A 16087-nucleotide genomic window follows, 5' to 3' on the forward strand; every position below is an offset into this window, starting at 1 on the left:
CCTGAAGTTTGGGCAATTTTCAAAGCTTTGTAACTCAATCGTTTCTTAACCAAATTCGACCCATAATATATCAAAATGAAGATAGAAAAGTGTAGAATAAGATTATATCTATTTGGAAGCCCAATGGTTGCCGGAGATGGCATGAAAATAGCTTCAAAGTTGACTGATCCGAGCGAAAACTGTAAAACTCGCCTAAAACTGGGTAAACTTTAAACGTTCATAACTTATTCAATACTCAACGAAATCAAGTGATTCAAAAAAAAAATCATACTTCTCAACGCGATGAAGAGAATGGTACCCTTTTTTACGGCTAGATAGCCGTGTTTTGGCCGGAAAACCGCTCGAAAGTGGCTAACTCGAGACCAAGATAGCCATTTTCGAGCTTTTTTTCAGCCAAACCAAGGCGAGTTAGCCATTAAAAAAGGTATCATTCTCTTCGTCTTGTCAAGAAGTATGATTTTAGTTTTTGAATCATTTGATTTCGTTGAGTATTGAAGAAGTTATGAACGTTTAAAATTTACCCAGTTTCCAGTGAGTTTTCAAGTTTTCTCTCGGAACTGTCAACTTTGAGACTATTTTCCGGCCATCTCCGGCAACCATTGGGCTTCCAAGTAAGTATAATCTTATTCTACACTTTCCTATCTTCATTTTGATATATTATGGATCGAATTTGGTTAAGAAACAATTGAGTTACGAAGCTTTGAAAATTGACTAAACTTCCGACCAAGAACTCTGGGACACTTAACGGAGTTTTTAACGAAATGACCAAAATGATAGATGATAGACAATCTCAGTGACCACTTTTATTGATTTAGAATCTTATGGACCAAAGTGATGAGTTATGCAAATTTCAAAGATCATTTTAGTAATTTAGCCAAAAGTTAATTTAAGAAAAGTTGAAGCAATTCTTATCGCACTTTCACTCATAATTTCTTGATATGACAAGATGCCTCAATTGGCAAATATTTCCAATGGCGACCCGACATTTGTATTTCTACATGCAACTCACTATTTACGTGAATAGTAATTGCTCCTACTCCGCTCTCAGACCACAAATTCATCAAAAAGGGTGGAGATGTGCTCGGACGAGCTATGACACAAGTATTAGCCTACTAGATTAGGCCCTAATATTATATTTTAGTTTACTTATTAAGTCTCCCTTAATAAAAAGTTTCTTTCAAGAGAATGTAGGGCCTATTAGATGACTTAGACTAATAATCTATTGGTAAAGTTGGACGATTGAAATTCTCTTGAGAAGTTTCTTCGTCCTTTTATCATATTTGAAAAAAGTTATCAGATGAAGATGTAGAAATGACTACGTATTGTGTCCGAGAAGGAAGTTTGAGTTGTAGTCGTTATTATTTATTTATGTTTTATAATATGGATACCAACTAGTACCATATTGATTTTGGGCATCTCATACTCGAAAAATTAATGCATGAGATTACCATGGATGGAGTTTATCCCACACAATACATGCCTAATCGTCTATATTCTAATTATTATATATCTCATATATCAATTGTCTATATTTCTTACAGCTTGCCAAAAAGAAGAGAGTGAGAGACTGATGATGAAAAATCATCACATATCTTTCGATTTATGAGTTATCACGAAATTTTTGTGAAGCTACTGTAAAGCCCACTTGATCAGTGAGCAGGGTGAGTCTTCTTACGAAATTATTTCTAACATGAAAATAGAGATTCAAACTTAGACAAAAGAGGTATCATTCTATCGAGTTGATTTAATTCAAATGGACTATTGTAATTTGATAGAGTAATGCTAGAGAGATCAAATTTTTAAACCAAATGATGTGCCACTAATAAGAAACAAACATATTAATCGACACTTAATTAATAATCCAATCATCTATAACCACATCATTTAATTTAAAAAATTTGTTCTACCTAGCATTACTCAATTCGATAATAATGCTGCAACCATCGTCTTGACTTTTGAATATATTAATGAAGAATCATTGCAAAGAATACAATGTTTTCTTAAAAATGTGTGTGACGACTCTTCGTATAGTGCTTGTAGTATTAATATCCAAAAAATTGGTAGGCACTCAAATGAAGTAATTAAATCATCAAGGGGCACATATGTGACGAAGTATTTTGCCCCATATCGGGATGTACAAGCTTTTGTACAAGAGCTCTTACGACTCTTCACGTATTGCCCCCTCAAATTGTCCCATAGAAATACACTGATCTATAGTTGGCTGTTTCCATAATAAAAAAAGGAAATACCATGACCTCTTCCATTTCAAAATATCGTCACGTCCAGAAACAATTATCGTTTATAAGATTTGAAAGTGAGAGGTCCACAAAACTCATCTCACATAAATTAGTGTAGTAGTTTCAAACTCTTTCTTCTTAATAATAGTAATTAAAAAAAAAGTAAAATTAAGTCACTTAGTATGATGGTTTAGTAGTATTATTCTTCACTTGAAAGCAAGAGGTTTTAAGTTCGATTATCGTAAAAGGCGAATTTGAACCATAATATTGCTAGCCTATTGTAAGGCTTAGACCACTCTCATTTCTTTAATGTAGAAAATATCGTTTGTTAAAATAAAAAAATAATAAAAAATAAAAAAGATACAATCTACTCTTTTGATAAATAATATCAATACTATTACATTACAACGTAATAAAACGTCTTACACTAATTTTTCATTTCCTTCAAATAAATTTTGCATTTCACTCTATTTCTTTGACATAACTCCGCTTGTGTAAGTTTATCTTACATTGCCGATCCCAAGCCCAAATAAAGGAGGAAGGGGAGGGCACTTCTAGGTTACATCGAATCCTTATAAAAATGAATCCAGAACGAAATCGCGCTAAAGCTAGGGTGTCACCCTTAAGTGGCGCGCTGTGTGGCCCTAACAGAATGATAAATGAGCAAGGGTCGTTGTATCTCTATCAGCACCTGGATGCAGTATTACATGAGCAAGGGGGTCATAGAAACTTCTTTTTGAACAACTCCTGTCACATCCCCGCCTGGGGCGAATCACTTCCCGGGCCCGCTCCACAACTGTAGCACGATATTGTCCGCTTTGGGCCCCGACCACGCCCTCACGGTTTTGTTTATGGGAATTCACGAGCAATTTCCCAGTGAGTCACTCATCCTAGGAGTGCTCTGACCCCCTTTTTGCTTAACTTCGGAGTTCCTACGGAACCCAAAGCCAGTGAGCTCCCAAAAGGCATCGTGCTAGGTAGAAATGAGAATATACATATAAGGCTTACATGATCCACTCCCCTGGGCGATGTGAGATGTTACAATCTACCCCACTTAGGGGCCCGATGTCCTCGTCGGCACACTTCCGGGCAATGATTGGCTCTGATACCAAATTGTCACATCCCGACCTAGGGTGATTCACTTCTCGGGCCCACTCCACCACCGTAGCACGATATTGTCCACTTTGGGCCCCAACTACGCCCTCACGGTTTTGTTTCTAGGAACTCATGAGCAACTTCCCAGTGGGTCACCCATACTGAGAGTGTTTTGGCCCCCTTCTAGATTAACTTCGGAGTTCCTACGGAACCCGAAGCCAGTAAGCTCCCAAAAGGCCTCGTGCTAGGTAGAGATGAGAAAATACATATAAGACTTACATGATCCACTCCCCTGGGCGATGTGGGATGTTACAACTCCACTCAAAGTTGTTTGAAAGCATAAGCAGGACTTTACACAAAACACACAAAAGAAGTACTTTGATCTTATTAGACGGGGGAAGGTGAAGAAGCTAGGACAAAATGGTAGAGTTCAAGAGAGTAGAATGCGTTTAGGAACGTGGAATATATGAACCTTAACGGGAAAATCTATAAAAGTAGTGTAAGTTATGGTGAGGATAAGTATTATGTGCCTACAAGAAACTAAGCGGGTTGGTCTTAAGGCAAAGAATCTAGAAAACTCAGGTTTTAAACTTTGGTATTCGGGCACAAATAGAACGCGAAACAGTGTTGGCATCATCGTGGACAAGACCTTGACACAAGATGTTGTAGATGTCAAGAGAGTAGGAGATAGAATTATGACAATCAAGAATGTGATAGGACAAGAACTCATCAATGTGATTAGTGCGTACGCACCTTAAGTAGGGTTGGATATGAGTTTGAAGGATAAATTTTGGGAAGATCTTGGAGACTTGGTGCAAGGAAGTGTTCAAACGGAGAATGCATTTATAGGATGAGATTTAAATGGACACATAGGCAAGGAGACATGCAACTATAGAGGTTTTCATGGTGGCCATGGATTTGGAGAGAGAAACGAGGACGGGGAAGCCATCTTGGATTTTGCAATGGCATATGATCTCTTCTTAGCCAACAATTTTTTTAAGAATAAAGAATAACATGTGATCACCTACAAAAGTGGGTCGACAAAAACACAAATATATTTTCTTCTAATGAGAAAAAAGGATCGTATAACTTCTAAGGATTGCAAAGTTATACCGGGAGAGAGCTTGACTAATCAACATTGCTTGTTGGTGATGGATGTACATATCAAAAGAGAGAGAAAAAAGAACAAGACCTGGAAATGCCCAATGACTAGATGATGGAATCTAAAAGGAGAAAAACAAGCTATTTTCCAAGAGAAAGTAATCCCTCAATGCGTGTGGGATAGAGAGGGGGAAGCTAGCCGAATGTGGGATTCCATGGCTAGTTGTATCCAAAAAGTAGCAAAAAAGGTATTAAAAGAGTCCAAGGGCTTTGTTCTACACCAAAAGGAATCTTGGTGGTGGAATGAGGAGGTACAAACAAAGGTGAAGGCTAATAAGGAATGTTGTAAAGCCTTATACAAGGATAAGACCGATGAAAATGGTGAAAGGTATATAATAGCGAAGCAGGAGGTGAAGAAAGCTATGATAGAAGCTAAGTTAGCGGCTTATGACGATATGTATAAGCGACTAGATACCAAAGAAGGAAAGTTAGATATCTATAAACTAGCTAGAGTAAGGGAAAAGAAGACAAGAGACCTAAACCAAGTGAGGTGCATCAAGGATGAGGATGGAAATGTTCTTGCTACAGAGAACGCGGTCAAAGACAGATGAAGATGTTATTTTCATAATCTTTTCAATGAAGGACATGAAATGAGTACTTCTTTGGGGGAGTTGAGTAACTTAGAAGAGCGTATAAACTATTCATTTTACTGCCGAATCAGGAAGGAATAAGTGGTTGTAGCTTGGAAAAAGATGAAACATAGAAAAGCAGTGGGCCCAGATGATATACCGATCGAAGTGTGGAAAGTCTTGGGAGAGACGAGTATAGCATGGCTCACATGCCTTTTCAATATGATTTTGAAAATGAAGAAGATGCCAAATGAGTGGCGAAATAGCACTTTGGTGCTTATCTACAAGAATAAGGGCGACGTACAAAATTGCATGAACTATAGGGGTATTAAACTGATGGGTCATACAATGAAGCTCTAAAAGAGAGTCATTGAGCATAGATTGAGGCAAGAGACACGAGTTTTGGACAACCAATTCGGGTTCATGCTAGGGCATTCAATTATGGAGGCAATCTATCTCTTACGAAGATTGATGGAAAGATATATAGATAAGAAAAATGATTTACACATGGTCTTTATAGATTTGGAAAAAGCTTATGATAGGATCCCAAGAGACATTCTTTGGAGGATTTTAGAGAAGAGATGAATACGAGTAGCATATATTCAAGCTATAAATGATATGTATGATGAAGCAAAGACTGTCGTAAAAACTCATAAAGAACAAACCGAAAGCTTCCCCATAATTATAGGGTTACATCAAGGCTCATCCTTAAGTCCTTACCTTTTTGCATTTGTAATGGATAAGTTAACGGGACATATTCAAGATGATATTCCTTGGTGTATGCTTTTCGTAGACGATATAGTGTTGATAAATGAAACTTAGGAAGGGGTAAATGCAGAGCATAACCTTTGGAGAGAAGTGTTGAAATCTAAAGGTCTTTGCTTAAACCGATCAAAGATATAATATATGGAGTGCAAGTTTAGTGCAAATGGAGACCAAAATTAGTTAGGGGTGAGGATCGGAGATCAGGAAGCACCAAAGAGCGACCGCTTTCACTACCTAGGATCTATCTTGCAAAAGAATAGAGAATTAGACCTCAACCATAGAATACAAGCTGAATGGATGAAGTGGAAAAGTGCATCCGGCGTATTGTGTGACCGCCATATGCCACTGAAACTCAAGGGAAAATGTTATAGGACGACAATAAGGTTGGCGATGCTGTATGGTATGGAATGTTGGGCGGTGAAGTATCAACACGTACATAAAATGAGTGTAGCAGAGATGAGGATGCTTCGTTGGATGTGTGGGCATACGAGAAATGATAAGATTAGGAATGAAAATATTCGAGGTAAAGTAGGAGTAGCCAAAATTGAAGGAAAAATGAGAGAAAATCGGTTACGGTGGTTTGGACATGTGCAAATAAGGCATACTGACGCTCCGGTTAGAATATGTGACTACGAGACAGAGGTCCAGGGCCAAAGGGGTAGAGGAAGACCTAGGAAAACTTTGGAAGAGACTCTAAGAAAAGATTTAGAGTACTTGGATCTAACGGAGGACATGACACTGAACCAAACGCAATGGCGTTCTATGATTCATATAGCCGACCTCACTTAGTGAGAAAAAAGTTTTGTTGTTGTTGTTGTTACTCTATTTCTTTGACATCTTCAGGAACAGTTTCTTTCATACAAGTTGTAACATGTAGAAGAAATATTAAAGAGATTATTTCAAAAGTGAGATACTCCATGAACTTTTAGCAACGTCATGTTTTTTTGGCATAATCCGTAACAAAATTATAAAACATTGTACCAAAAATATAAGATGACAGGATGACGGAGATTGCAAAAAGAGACCACACCACAGTACCACGCCAAAAATAAAATGAATAAAAAAATAAAACCCTACTGTTGAAGTTTCCGCGCCTCAAATCTTTGGTTTTGAAACCCCGGCAGCGTTCTCTCCCTCCACTTCTTCCCGCCTCTCGCTGCTCCCACTCCCAAACCTTAAAAGGCCCCTAAACCTAACCCTCCCTATCTCTCCAAACCACCACCAAATCATACATTTCTCTCTCTCTCTCTCTCTCTCTCTCTCTCTCTCAGCCATGAAACGCCGATCTAGACTCCACCGCCGGTCCTCCCCCAACCGGTCGGCCGAGCCATTTCTCAAATACCTAAAGCCCGGCGCGCTCGCCCAAATCCGAGACTCCCGAATCAGCAGGGCCAGATCGCACCAGCTCAACTGGCTCTCTCAGATCTGTGTATCGCCGCCGTTATCTCCGGGCCCCGACGCGGGTCTTCCCCAGGCCAACGTGATGGAGGGATTCCCTTGCTTCTCGGGTCGGATCTACGGCCCCAGATGTCCCCAGCGGAAGAAGCTTGCGGCGTCCAAGTCGGTTATGTTCCTCAGTCCCTCGAGCCCGGTTCACGACTCTCCCGATCCGATAATCGATCTGTTTAGTACGGACATTCTTGCTGCACATTGAATTGGAAATTGTAGAATGTTCAGTTGAACCATTATTGTAGATGAGGCTTTTTAATTTGTAATTTATGTGGTACTTTGGTGGACAATTGCTTAGATACAGCTGAGATTATTAATAAAATTTACTGAAAAGTTCCGAAACAATTGCTTTTCGAGTGTTGATTTATGATTTGGGTGTTGAATTGCGATGCGCTTTAACTGTTTGATGTTTTGCGTTCATTGGGTTGTCATTCAATTGTGATGGCTTCATAATGTTGTGATGAGTTTACCCGAATTGCGGTGTTTTGACTGCTTAAGCCGCAAATCGAGTTATTGTGTGTGAATTATGTGTCCTATTTTCCTTAGATGGGTTTTCGTCCTGGGATAATTCTAAGTAGGTAGTAGTGATATGGCTTCTTTGGTATGGTTGTACTCCGCCGGATGGCTTTAACTGTTTGACGTTTTGCACTCATTTGGAGTTGTCATTAAATTGTGATGGGTTCACAATGTTGTGCTGAAATTACCTGAATTGTCGTGTTTGGCTGCTAACGGTCCATCTTGTTTGCGCGGTAAATTGATTAATGTGTGTAAATTATGTGTCCTGTTTTCCTTAGATGGGGTCTGGTCTCAACACAAATCTAAATCGGCAGTGTGATAAGGAAAGACGGCTTCTTTGGTATGATTGATGGTCATTTACATGAATCCGCGTTTCTACTTGGCGTTGTGGTTTGCATCTTTGGTAGTAGCTCATGTGTTTTTTTTGTCTGCGCAATTGATGCAAGTCCTGTAGTGAATAGGTTATGTTCTGATATGGTCACTGCAAGGGGAGAAAGATTGGAGACGAAAAGAGTGTTGAAATCTCTTCCCATCAATGCCTTCCCTTTATTTCGTGTTTGTAGTTGTAGTTAATTTCCAAATGTATCATCAACTCTAGAGAGTTTTCGGCTTCCTTGGATGCAACGCTACTTGTATTGACTCATTAACTCTACTAACTTTTTAGTGCAGATCATTCAACTCAAAGACGCAATAATGTAGTGATTTGGTTTCTGATCTTGGTGCCACACAAGAAACGCTTTAACTGTTTGATGTTCGGAACTCATTTTGTTTACGGCTGAGGTTCCACATTGTGATTGTTGACGTCTTAATTTGTGTATCTTGTTCATGCCGTAAGTGGAGTTATTGTTGCATTCGATTTAGGGTAGTGCCGAATCTGCTGATGAAGAAAGAGGGCTTCGAGGTTAACTCGTATACATCGGTGACTTTTTAACTGCTGCTATTCTTGCCTATACTCGTGGTAGTGATCACTTTTGCTTCCATGTTCTTTCTCAGTATCATTTAGATTGCATCCTGTCGTCCTGTCAAGGAATTGTCCGAGATAACTGATCTATTTTCCGGTGCTTCTTGAAGACCGGAGCCATACTGTATGATTTTTACTTACTCGTTTTCATCGGTTCCACTCAGCAGAGTTGCAGCAAGGTTATTGGATGCAGTTTCGAGAAGTAATTCCTCTTCGTCTCTGTTAATTCGTTCTTGGATACAAATCCATTGATGTAGTCCTTGTCCTCTGACATTGCTCATGTTTATACTTCATGAGCTATTGTCCGAGTGTTGAACCACTGAAAGAGCATATTTCATGAGCCGCGCCAAACACTCCTATAACTGCACATATGATACCTGAGAAATGTTAAAGAGACTCTGTCAGAAGTGAGACTTTTTTTGGACGCTTTGACATCTCATGTTTTTTTCACAATGTTTTATAATGTTGGCACGAGAATTGACGTTACATTGTGAGGTGTCAGAGAGTCCATGAAAAATCTCACTTTAAGAGTCTCCTTAGCATTTCTCTATGATACGTAGGTTTAGCACCATTAAACGCCTTGGGAGGGACTCGAACCAAGGCATTGGGTGAGGAGGGAGTACCTTCCCCCTGCAGGATATTGGAACATCAATTTGGAAGAGATGATGGAAGCAGGAGTTCATTTGGGTCATGGTATTCAAAAATGAAATCCTATAATGGCACCTTATATCTCTACAAAGTATAAAAGGCATTCATATTATAAATCTTGTTGGAACTCCCCTCTCTTTATCTTTATTTGGTGTAATTACTTGAGCTGGATGAGAGGAAACTTTAACGTTCGGTTTTGAAAGGGGAAGATCCTATAGGATCCTATCCAAAATTTTATTTTGCTAGGCCCATCGCTAAAGGGTTTATTTTGAATCATTTGAGAGTTATACTTAAATCAATAATATATGATTTTGATAATTTTATGTATCTATTTGATATTATGATTCTATATATAGACATAATTTAAAATTTTCTCAAGCTGTACGAAAAGAAGATTTTTGAGACGATCTTCACACTCATTCATATTTAACTTCGCTTTTATGTATGATTTCATATTTTTAACTTCACTACCATTAGCAAACGTTCCCTCGTTTCCCTCCCAACCACTACAAAAAAATAAAATAAAATGGAAATGCTAACGACACCGTATCATGCTAACACACCCTCGCCACCACTGTGTCAGGCTCTGCGTAACTGCTAAGCGAATTTTCTGTAGTCGACAGAGAGCAAACAAACGAGCATCAATGGCTGAACCCAAAACCAAATACGATCGCCAGCTCAGGTACTCTATCTCTCTCTTCCCCTTTCCCCGTTTTTCCCTCCACCATTCCCCTAATTCTCCAAAATCCCACTCTCAACTCGTTCAATCCTTTTCGCTAAAGGTTTAATCCTCTGTTTGTTTACACCCATTTGAAATTGCAGAATCTGGGGCGAGCAAGGGCAGACAGCCCTAGAGAAGGCCAGCGTATGCCTACTGAATTGTGGCCCCACCGGCTCCGAGACCCTGAAGAACCTTGTTCTTGGCGGGGTTGGAAGCATCACCGTCATCGATGGATCTAAAGTCGAACCGGGTGACCTCGGAAATAACTTCATGGGTATGTTTAATTTTTGTTTTGGTCAAATGGGTATGTTTTGAATCGTTGTTTTCGTGTTTGATTACTGTTTTTTGAGTGTTTTATGCATTTTGGTAGTTGATGAATCGAGCGTTGGGAAATCGAAAGCGAAATGCGTTTGCCAGTTTCTTCAGGAGTTGAATGATGCCGTGAAGGCGAAGTTTATCGAAGAGTATCCGGAGGTTTTGATTGAGACTAACCCATCGTTCTTTTCTCAGTTTACCTTGGTTGTGGCTACTCAGGTATGGGCTCTCTACTTATCGCCAATGTATTGCATATAGTATGCTTACATATTTTTGTATGACAGCTTGATTACCAAGTTTTCTCCTTACATTCCTACATTCTCATTACATTGTTTTTTTAGGCTTTTTAGTCAAAATGGTTCATAAGATTTGCATAACTCATCACTTTGGTCCTTGAGATTTGAAATCAATAAAGGTGGTCCTTGAGTTTATCCACCATCAATCGTTTTGGTCATTCCATGAAAAATTATATTAAATATGGATCAAAATGACAAATTACTCTCAATTTAATAAACAATGAGTCAAATGATTAGACAAAAATTAAGAGTATTTTTGTCATTTTAGCCTTATTTAATGGAGATTTTTCATGGAATGACAAAAATGATTGATTGTGGACAAATTTAGGGACTACTTCTGTTGATTTCAAATCTCAGGAACCAAAATGATGCGTTATGCAAATCTCAGGGGCCATTTTGGCTAAAAAGCCTCCTTTTTTTTTTTTTTTTTTTTTTTTGAATAATGAACATGTGATGTCGGTACACTTGTAAAGATAATTTGGTTATATACTTTCCCCAGGTCTAGGTCTTTAGTTTCTATTGGGATTATTTGTGTTTTCGATTCCTTTTGTCGCACTTGTTAATAGCAATATCCCTGATTTTCTAATTTGAACCATCAGCTAGGGGAAAGTTCAATGGTAAAGCTTGATAGAATCTGCAGGGAGGCAAATGTGATACTGATCTTTGCTCGCTCTTATGGCCTAACTGGGCTTGTCCGTATCAGTTTGAAGGTAATGCTGTTTTTAGATTTTTGTAAAAGCTGTTCTCTCTATCTTGGAATTACTATTCCAGAATGTGAGCATTTGAGTTTTTATCCTCCAATTGGTGAGAGTAATGAGGGATGAGATATGATAATCTATAGCCGTGTCCTAGTTTGAAGCTTGATAGTGTAATGATGATAGGTGTTTCTCTGATTAATTACATCATAAAGAAGCGGAATATGCTTGCTTATAGGGACATGGTTTTGTTATCCAAACCTATAATTTTATAAATATCTAGATGGCAAGGTGAAAAATGGATCTCACAGAGTTATGTTTGTAATATTTTTCTTTGAATCTGAGTATTACTATGTTCTCCATTTTCTCTACGTTTTTTTGGGGCAGGAGCATACTGTGATTGAGTCAAAACCTGAACATTTTCTGGATGACCTTCGTTTAAATAATCCATGGCCGGAGCTTAAAAGGTATGAAATTCTATTTTTCATATTTTCATCTGAGGCATTTTCAGAATTACTTATTCGGATTTCGGATAACTAAGTATTTGCATGTGTATTTTATGCTAATTTGCTTTTGCCTACATGAGCTGATGACTAGTATTCTGATTTCTTAGCCTATATGTCCGTGTTCAATAATATATGCGTAATTCCTTTTGTTTATTTTCTAGATATTGAATCTATTATTTATTGACAATAGGTACGCGGAAACTATTGATCTGGACGTGTCAGATCCTGTTGCCCACAAGCACACGCCATACGTCCTCATTCTTGTCAAGATGGCAGAGGAGTGGGAAAAAAATCATGATGGTAAACTTCCATCAACTAGGGAAGAGAAAAAAGAGTTCAAGGTTTACATGCTTGATTCATACATTTTCTGTTCATTTTTATTTTCTCAATTGCTTTCTAGTAAATACATTTGTTTATTTCCTTGTGCTCTTGAATTGCTTAGGAGCTTATTAAAGCCAGGATGACTGCACTAGATGAAGATAACTATAAAGAAGCCATTGAGGCCTCTTTCAAAGTCTTTACTCCACGAGGAATTAGTAAGTGTATTATTTTCAAGCTTGGTTGTAGTTTTCCAGTATATTTCTGCAGAAGATGCTATTGTATGTATAAATTTCCAAGATAGGCAAAATAGTCGTCACTTACGTTTTGCAGTTTGAATGTTTCTTCATGTTAATGAAATATTTTAATGTTTTTGCTAATGACTGCTGCAAATTGAACTTGGTTTGAGTACATGCATGGATGCCAGTGTGGCAGGCATGCTTGGTAAACTGTTATATCCTACTCTCACTCCAATGGAGTTGGGGTTGGCTTGGCATTGTTTCGGAACAAAGAGAGTTTATCCACCTTCCCCCTATCATTAACATAATATAAGTAATCTGGAAAGAAAATATAAAATCATCCATATTTGCTAGAATACTCATACATCTTTGTAAACTTTGCGTATTGCACTATACTTCTTTGGAGGTTCAGATCATACTGTGGTTCAGCCTCGAATATTGATGTTTGAATATCAGTCCGACTGTACAAGTGGTTAATTCTTTTTTTTTCTTCTCATTTTGTCTTAGGTTCTGACTTGCAACAGGTAATTGAAGATAGCTGTGTGGAAATAGATTCCAGCTCGTCTGATTTTTGGGTGATGGTGGCAGCGTTGAAGGTTTGTGACTTTTTCCATGACCTCTGGATATAGCATGTTTAACTTTTTTTTTGTGTTAAACTGAGAGTGCTCAGAATAAAGTGTTTATCACCATAATGCATATCTTCTAGAGTTTCAAATAGATTCCTCTTTTCCTGATTTGGTACACAGGCCCTCTGTTTTTCTCCGGAAAACAACAGATCGGGCCTAGAAGTTTCGAGGCTAAAACTCTGATTATAAAACTGTTTACCGATAGTTAGTGTAATTTTTAGGCAATTTAACGCCAATCATGCGCATTTTGAAGTCATAGCTTTGAACCCTGTTCCTACATTTTAATGGTAGATTGGCGGATTTTATGTGAAATACCCAACATGATCGAAGGGAACATGTTTTCAGAGTTCTCATGCCGAGCTTTTCTTCCTTGAATGGTCAACGCAGGAATTGCTCGACTAGACATTTTAGCTTCCGTTATTAGAGATTTTAGCCATCTTACAATGGACATGTGTGTAGCTTGCCAATATTTTTAATTGAGAAAATCACATGCTTATAATTAGCTTGTCTATCCAGATCCAGATCCATTCCATTGTCAATTTTTCAAATAGTATAATCAGAAATCTTCACTTTGCAGGAATTCATAGAAAATGAAGGTGGCGGCGAGGCACCCCTCGAAGGATCAATACCAGACATGACATCTTCGACAGAGTTAGTGACCGATCTTCCCAATAATTCTAGTCTTTCTTTTGTTATGGTTTAAAAATAATAATTGTTGATGCAAGAGTTCTATCTACCCTCTTGTAGGCACTATATATCTTTACAGAAACTCTACCAAGCCAAGGCTGAGGCTGATTATCTCGTTATTGAGCAAAGGGTTAGGACTATTCTGAAAAAAATTGGTAGAGATCCAAACAGCATCTCAAAGACAACCATAAAAAGTTTATGCAAGAATGCAAGAAAACTCAAAGTAAGCGTTTTGAGTTCCAATTTATTGTGTGACTTACCTATATCGCTTCACCAGTGCTGCAAGTATTTCGTTTAATTGTAAATGTGGATCGAGAAATATTCATAAGATTTTAATTTCACCTACCTTTTTAAAATATATTTTCACCTTTTTTAAACTTTTGTTTTTTGGGTAAGGAATCTATTTGATTCTGTCTTCCATGGGCTTACTCTTTGTAATTTATTTTATTGCAACTATTTTAGGATTTTTAATAGTTATTCAGTGATGAAATGTCGTTCTGTGATGACTGTTCCTCATTTGTGGATTCATTTTAGACCATAAGGTTTGCAAACCGTTGGATGTTAGATCTGAGGCATCTCTCCAGCAGAAATGTCTTTTACCTAAGGATGCAGTGTGCATATTAGGGCTTGATCTTGTAGTCTTTCAGAATCATTTTACTTAAGCCTCTTGATTTTTGCCTAGCTGACTTCAATTGAACACTAATCTTTACTTTGTAGGTTTGCAGGTATCGCCTAGTTGAAGATGAGTTCAATTCTCCAACCGTACCAGAGTTGCAGAAGTATCTAACAGATGAGGATTACAGGTACATTACGATTTTGTTACTTTGGCTTCTAGTTATATCGTTTGTAGAATTATTTATTTCATGGGACAATATATTCTTGAAGATCTGAACAATAAATATTTCAGAATCCTTTTAGTTAATTTTGTAGTCAATTAAAGGAACCGATACTTGGATGCTGTGCTATGCTTATCCGGTTTAGAACGTTTGCTAATTGTCAAGTAGAAGTGGCAAAGGAAAAATGATTACATATAACTATGGTTTTGTCTTGCTTGAAGTTCACCGTTGCCCTTTGATTTTCATGACAGCGTAGCCAGTGTGTTTTATGTTTTGCTTAGAGCTGTCGATCGATTTGCTGCCAATTACAACAGTTTTCCTGGGCAATTTGACGGGTAACACCTGATACTGTTTATGAACATATTACGGTACAAATTTGTAATATTGTACTGATTTTGCATGTTCACTTTCCCCGTAGTTTAATGGATGAGGACATATCTCGATTGAAGACTACCGCTGTTGGCCTGCTTAATGACGTGGGCTGCAATGGCGTAACATTAACTGAGGACCTTATCAATGAGATGTGTCGATTTGGTGCTGCCGAGCTCCACGCAGTCGCTGCTTTCATTGGAGGAATTGCATCTCAGGAAGTGATTAAGGTTTGTGTTTCCAGCTCTGCGTCCTGTGTAGGTTAGTGATATCATACCGCTACTTAAACTGACATGTACTTTTCTGACACTGTTACTGACAGCTTATAACAAGACAGTTTGTGCCCTTGTCCGGAACTTTTGTCTTCAACGGCATTGATCATAAGTCTCAATTGTTGTCTCTGTAGCGGGCTCCAAAGCCCGAAATGATATAAAACGACGGTAAGTTTTCACCTGTAAACATCCCATATCTAGCATTTATAGCTTCTATTACATCGAGCTATACTCGGTTTTGGTTTCCATTTGCAGATGACCTTTTATGATTGGAGTCGGAACAAGTTTGATCTTACACCGATACGCGCTATTGATCGGAGGCTTCGTTTCTGTAGTTGAGATTGGGCAGTTTGCAGTGAAACGTGATTTTGTAGTTCTGTTTCTCGTTCCATTATCCTGGATAGGTGAGAGGCAGTAAAAAATAAAGGGTAAGTGTGAGAGAGAGGGAGGGAGAGAGGGAGAGAGTGAGACAATCTATAACAATTGACTTGTCAATTCGTTATTAAATGGAATTGTTATTAAATTATGCCCAAATACAGCTTTAATCACTCGACTGGATTTATAATATTTTGTTTAATCTGAACCGATCATCTTTTAAGTTATCAATGGAAAATCAACGTGCGAAAATTTGCTGGAATCGAAAGTATTTAAATTTTATGTGGCTTATCAAATGCATGTGTAATTATTTCTCTATACTAATCAAGTGAACGAAATTGTAATAAAAAATACGCTGTGGTCGCATATTGTCCCGACTAGGTTTAAAATGATCGAAATAATTTACAGTTTGGAGAAGAAAACAGATTAAA

General features: G+C 38.0%; 2 protein-coding genes across 3 annotated transcripts; both read left to right on the top strand.

Annotated features, from left to right (window-relative positions):
* Nucleotides 1–7100: 7100 nt before the first annotated feature.
* On the top strand, nt 7101–7481 carry LOC103442607 (uncharacterized). Its single transcript, XM_008381413.3, has one exon. It carries the CDS (start codon nt 7101–7103, stop codon nt 7479–7481), a length of 381 nt encoding a protein of 126 aa, XP_008379635.2.
* A 2391-nt stretch (nt 7482–9872) lies between these two features.
* Nucleotides 9873–15864, top strand: LOC103442608 (NEDD8-activating enzyme E1 regulatory subunit AXR1). 2 transcript variants are annotated; one of them, XR_001790983.3, is made up of 15 exons: nt 9873–10083; nt 10224–10396; nt 10493–10656; nt 11333–11443; nt 11816–11895; nt 12125–12275; nt 12377–12470; nt 12999–13087; nt 13695–13768; nt 13865–14027; nt 14522–14607; nt 14897–14975; nt 15059–15239; nt 15332–15449; nt 15537–15864. XR_001790983.3 is itself a non-coding variant. In XM_008381414.4 (15 exons), exons 1-14 carry the CDS (start codon nt 9953–9955, stop codon nt 15413–15415), a joined length of 1665 nt encoding a protein of 554 aa, XP_008379636.2. In that variant the 5' UTR covers nt 9873–9952; the 3' UTR covers nt 15416–15449; nt 15537–15864. The 2 variants fall into 2 exon arrangements, 1 of the variants encoding a protein (XP_008379636.2); XM_008381414.4 differs by having other exon boundaries at nt 14892–14975.
* Nucleotides 15865–16087: the final 223 nt, after the last annotated feature.

This window comes from Malus domestica, chromosome 09 (assembly GCF_042453785.1).
Source record: "Malus domestica chromosome 09, GDT2T_hap1".
Lineage (NCBI taxonomy): Eukaryota > Viridiplantae > Streptophyta > Magnoliopsida > Rosales > Rosaceae > Malus > Malus domestica.

Coding starts and splice junctions, on each gene's coding strand:
- LOC103442608 (XM_008381414.4), top strand. CDS start 9,953: ATGCTAACACACCCTCGCCACCACTGTGTCAGGCTCTGCGTAACTGCT. Junction 13,769..13,864: donor GACATGACATCTTCGACAGA/GTTAGTGACCGA, acceptor ACCCTCTTGTAG/GCACTATATATCTTTACAGA. Junction 14,608..14,891: donor CTAACAGATGAGGATTACAG/GTACATTACGAT, acceptor TTTTCATGACAG/CGTAGCCAGTGTGTTTTATG.
- LOC103442607 (XM_008381413.3), top strand. CDS start 7,101: ATGAAACGCCGATCTAGACTCCACCGCCGGTCCTCCCCCAACCGGTCG.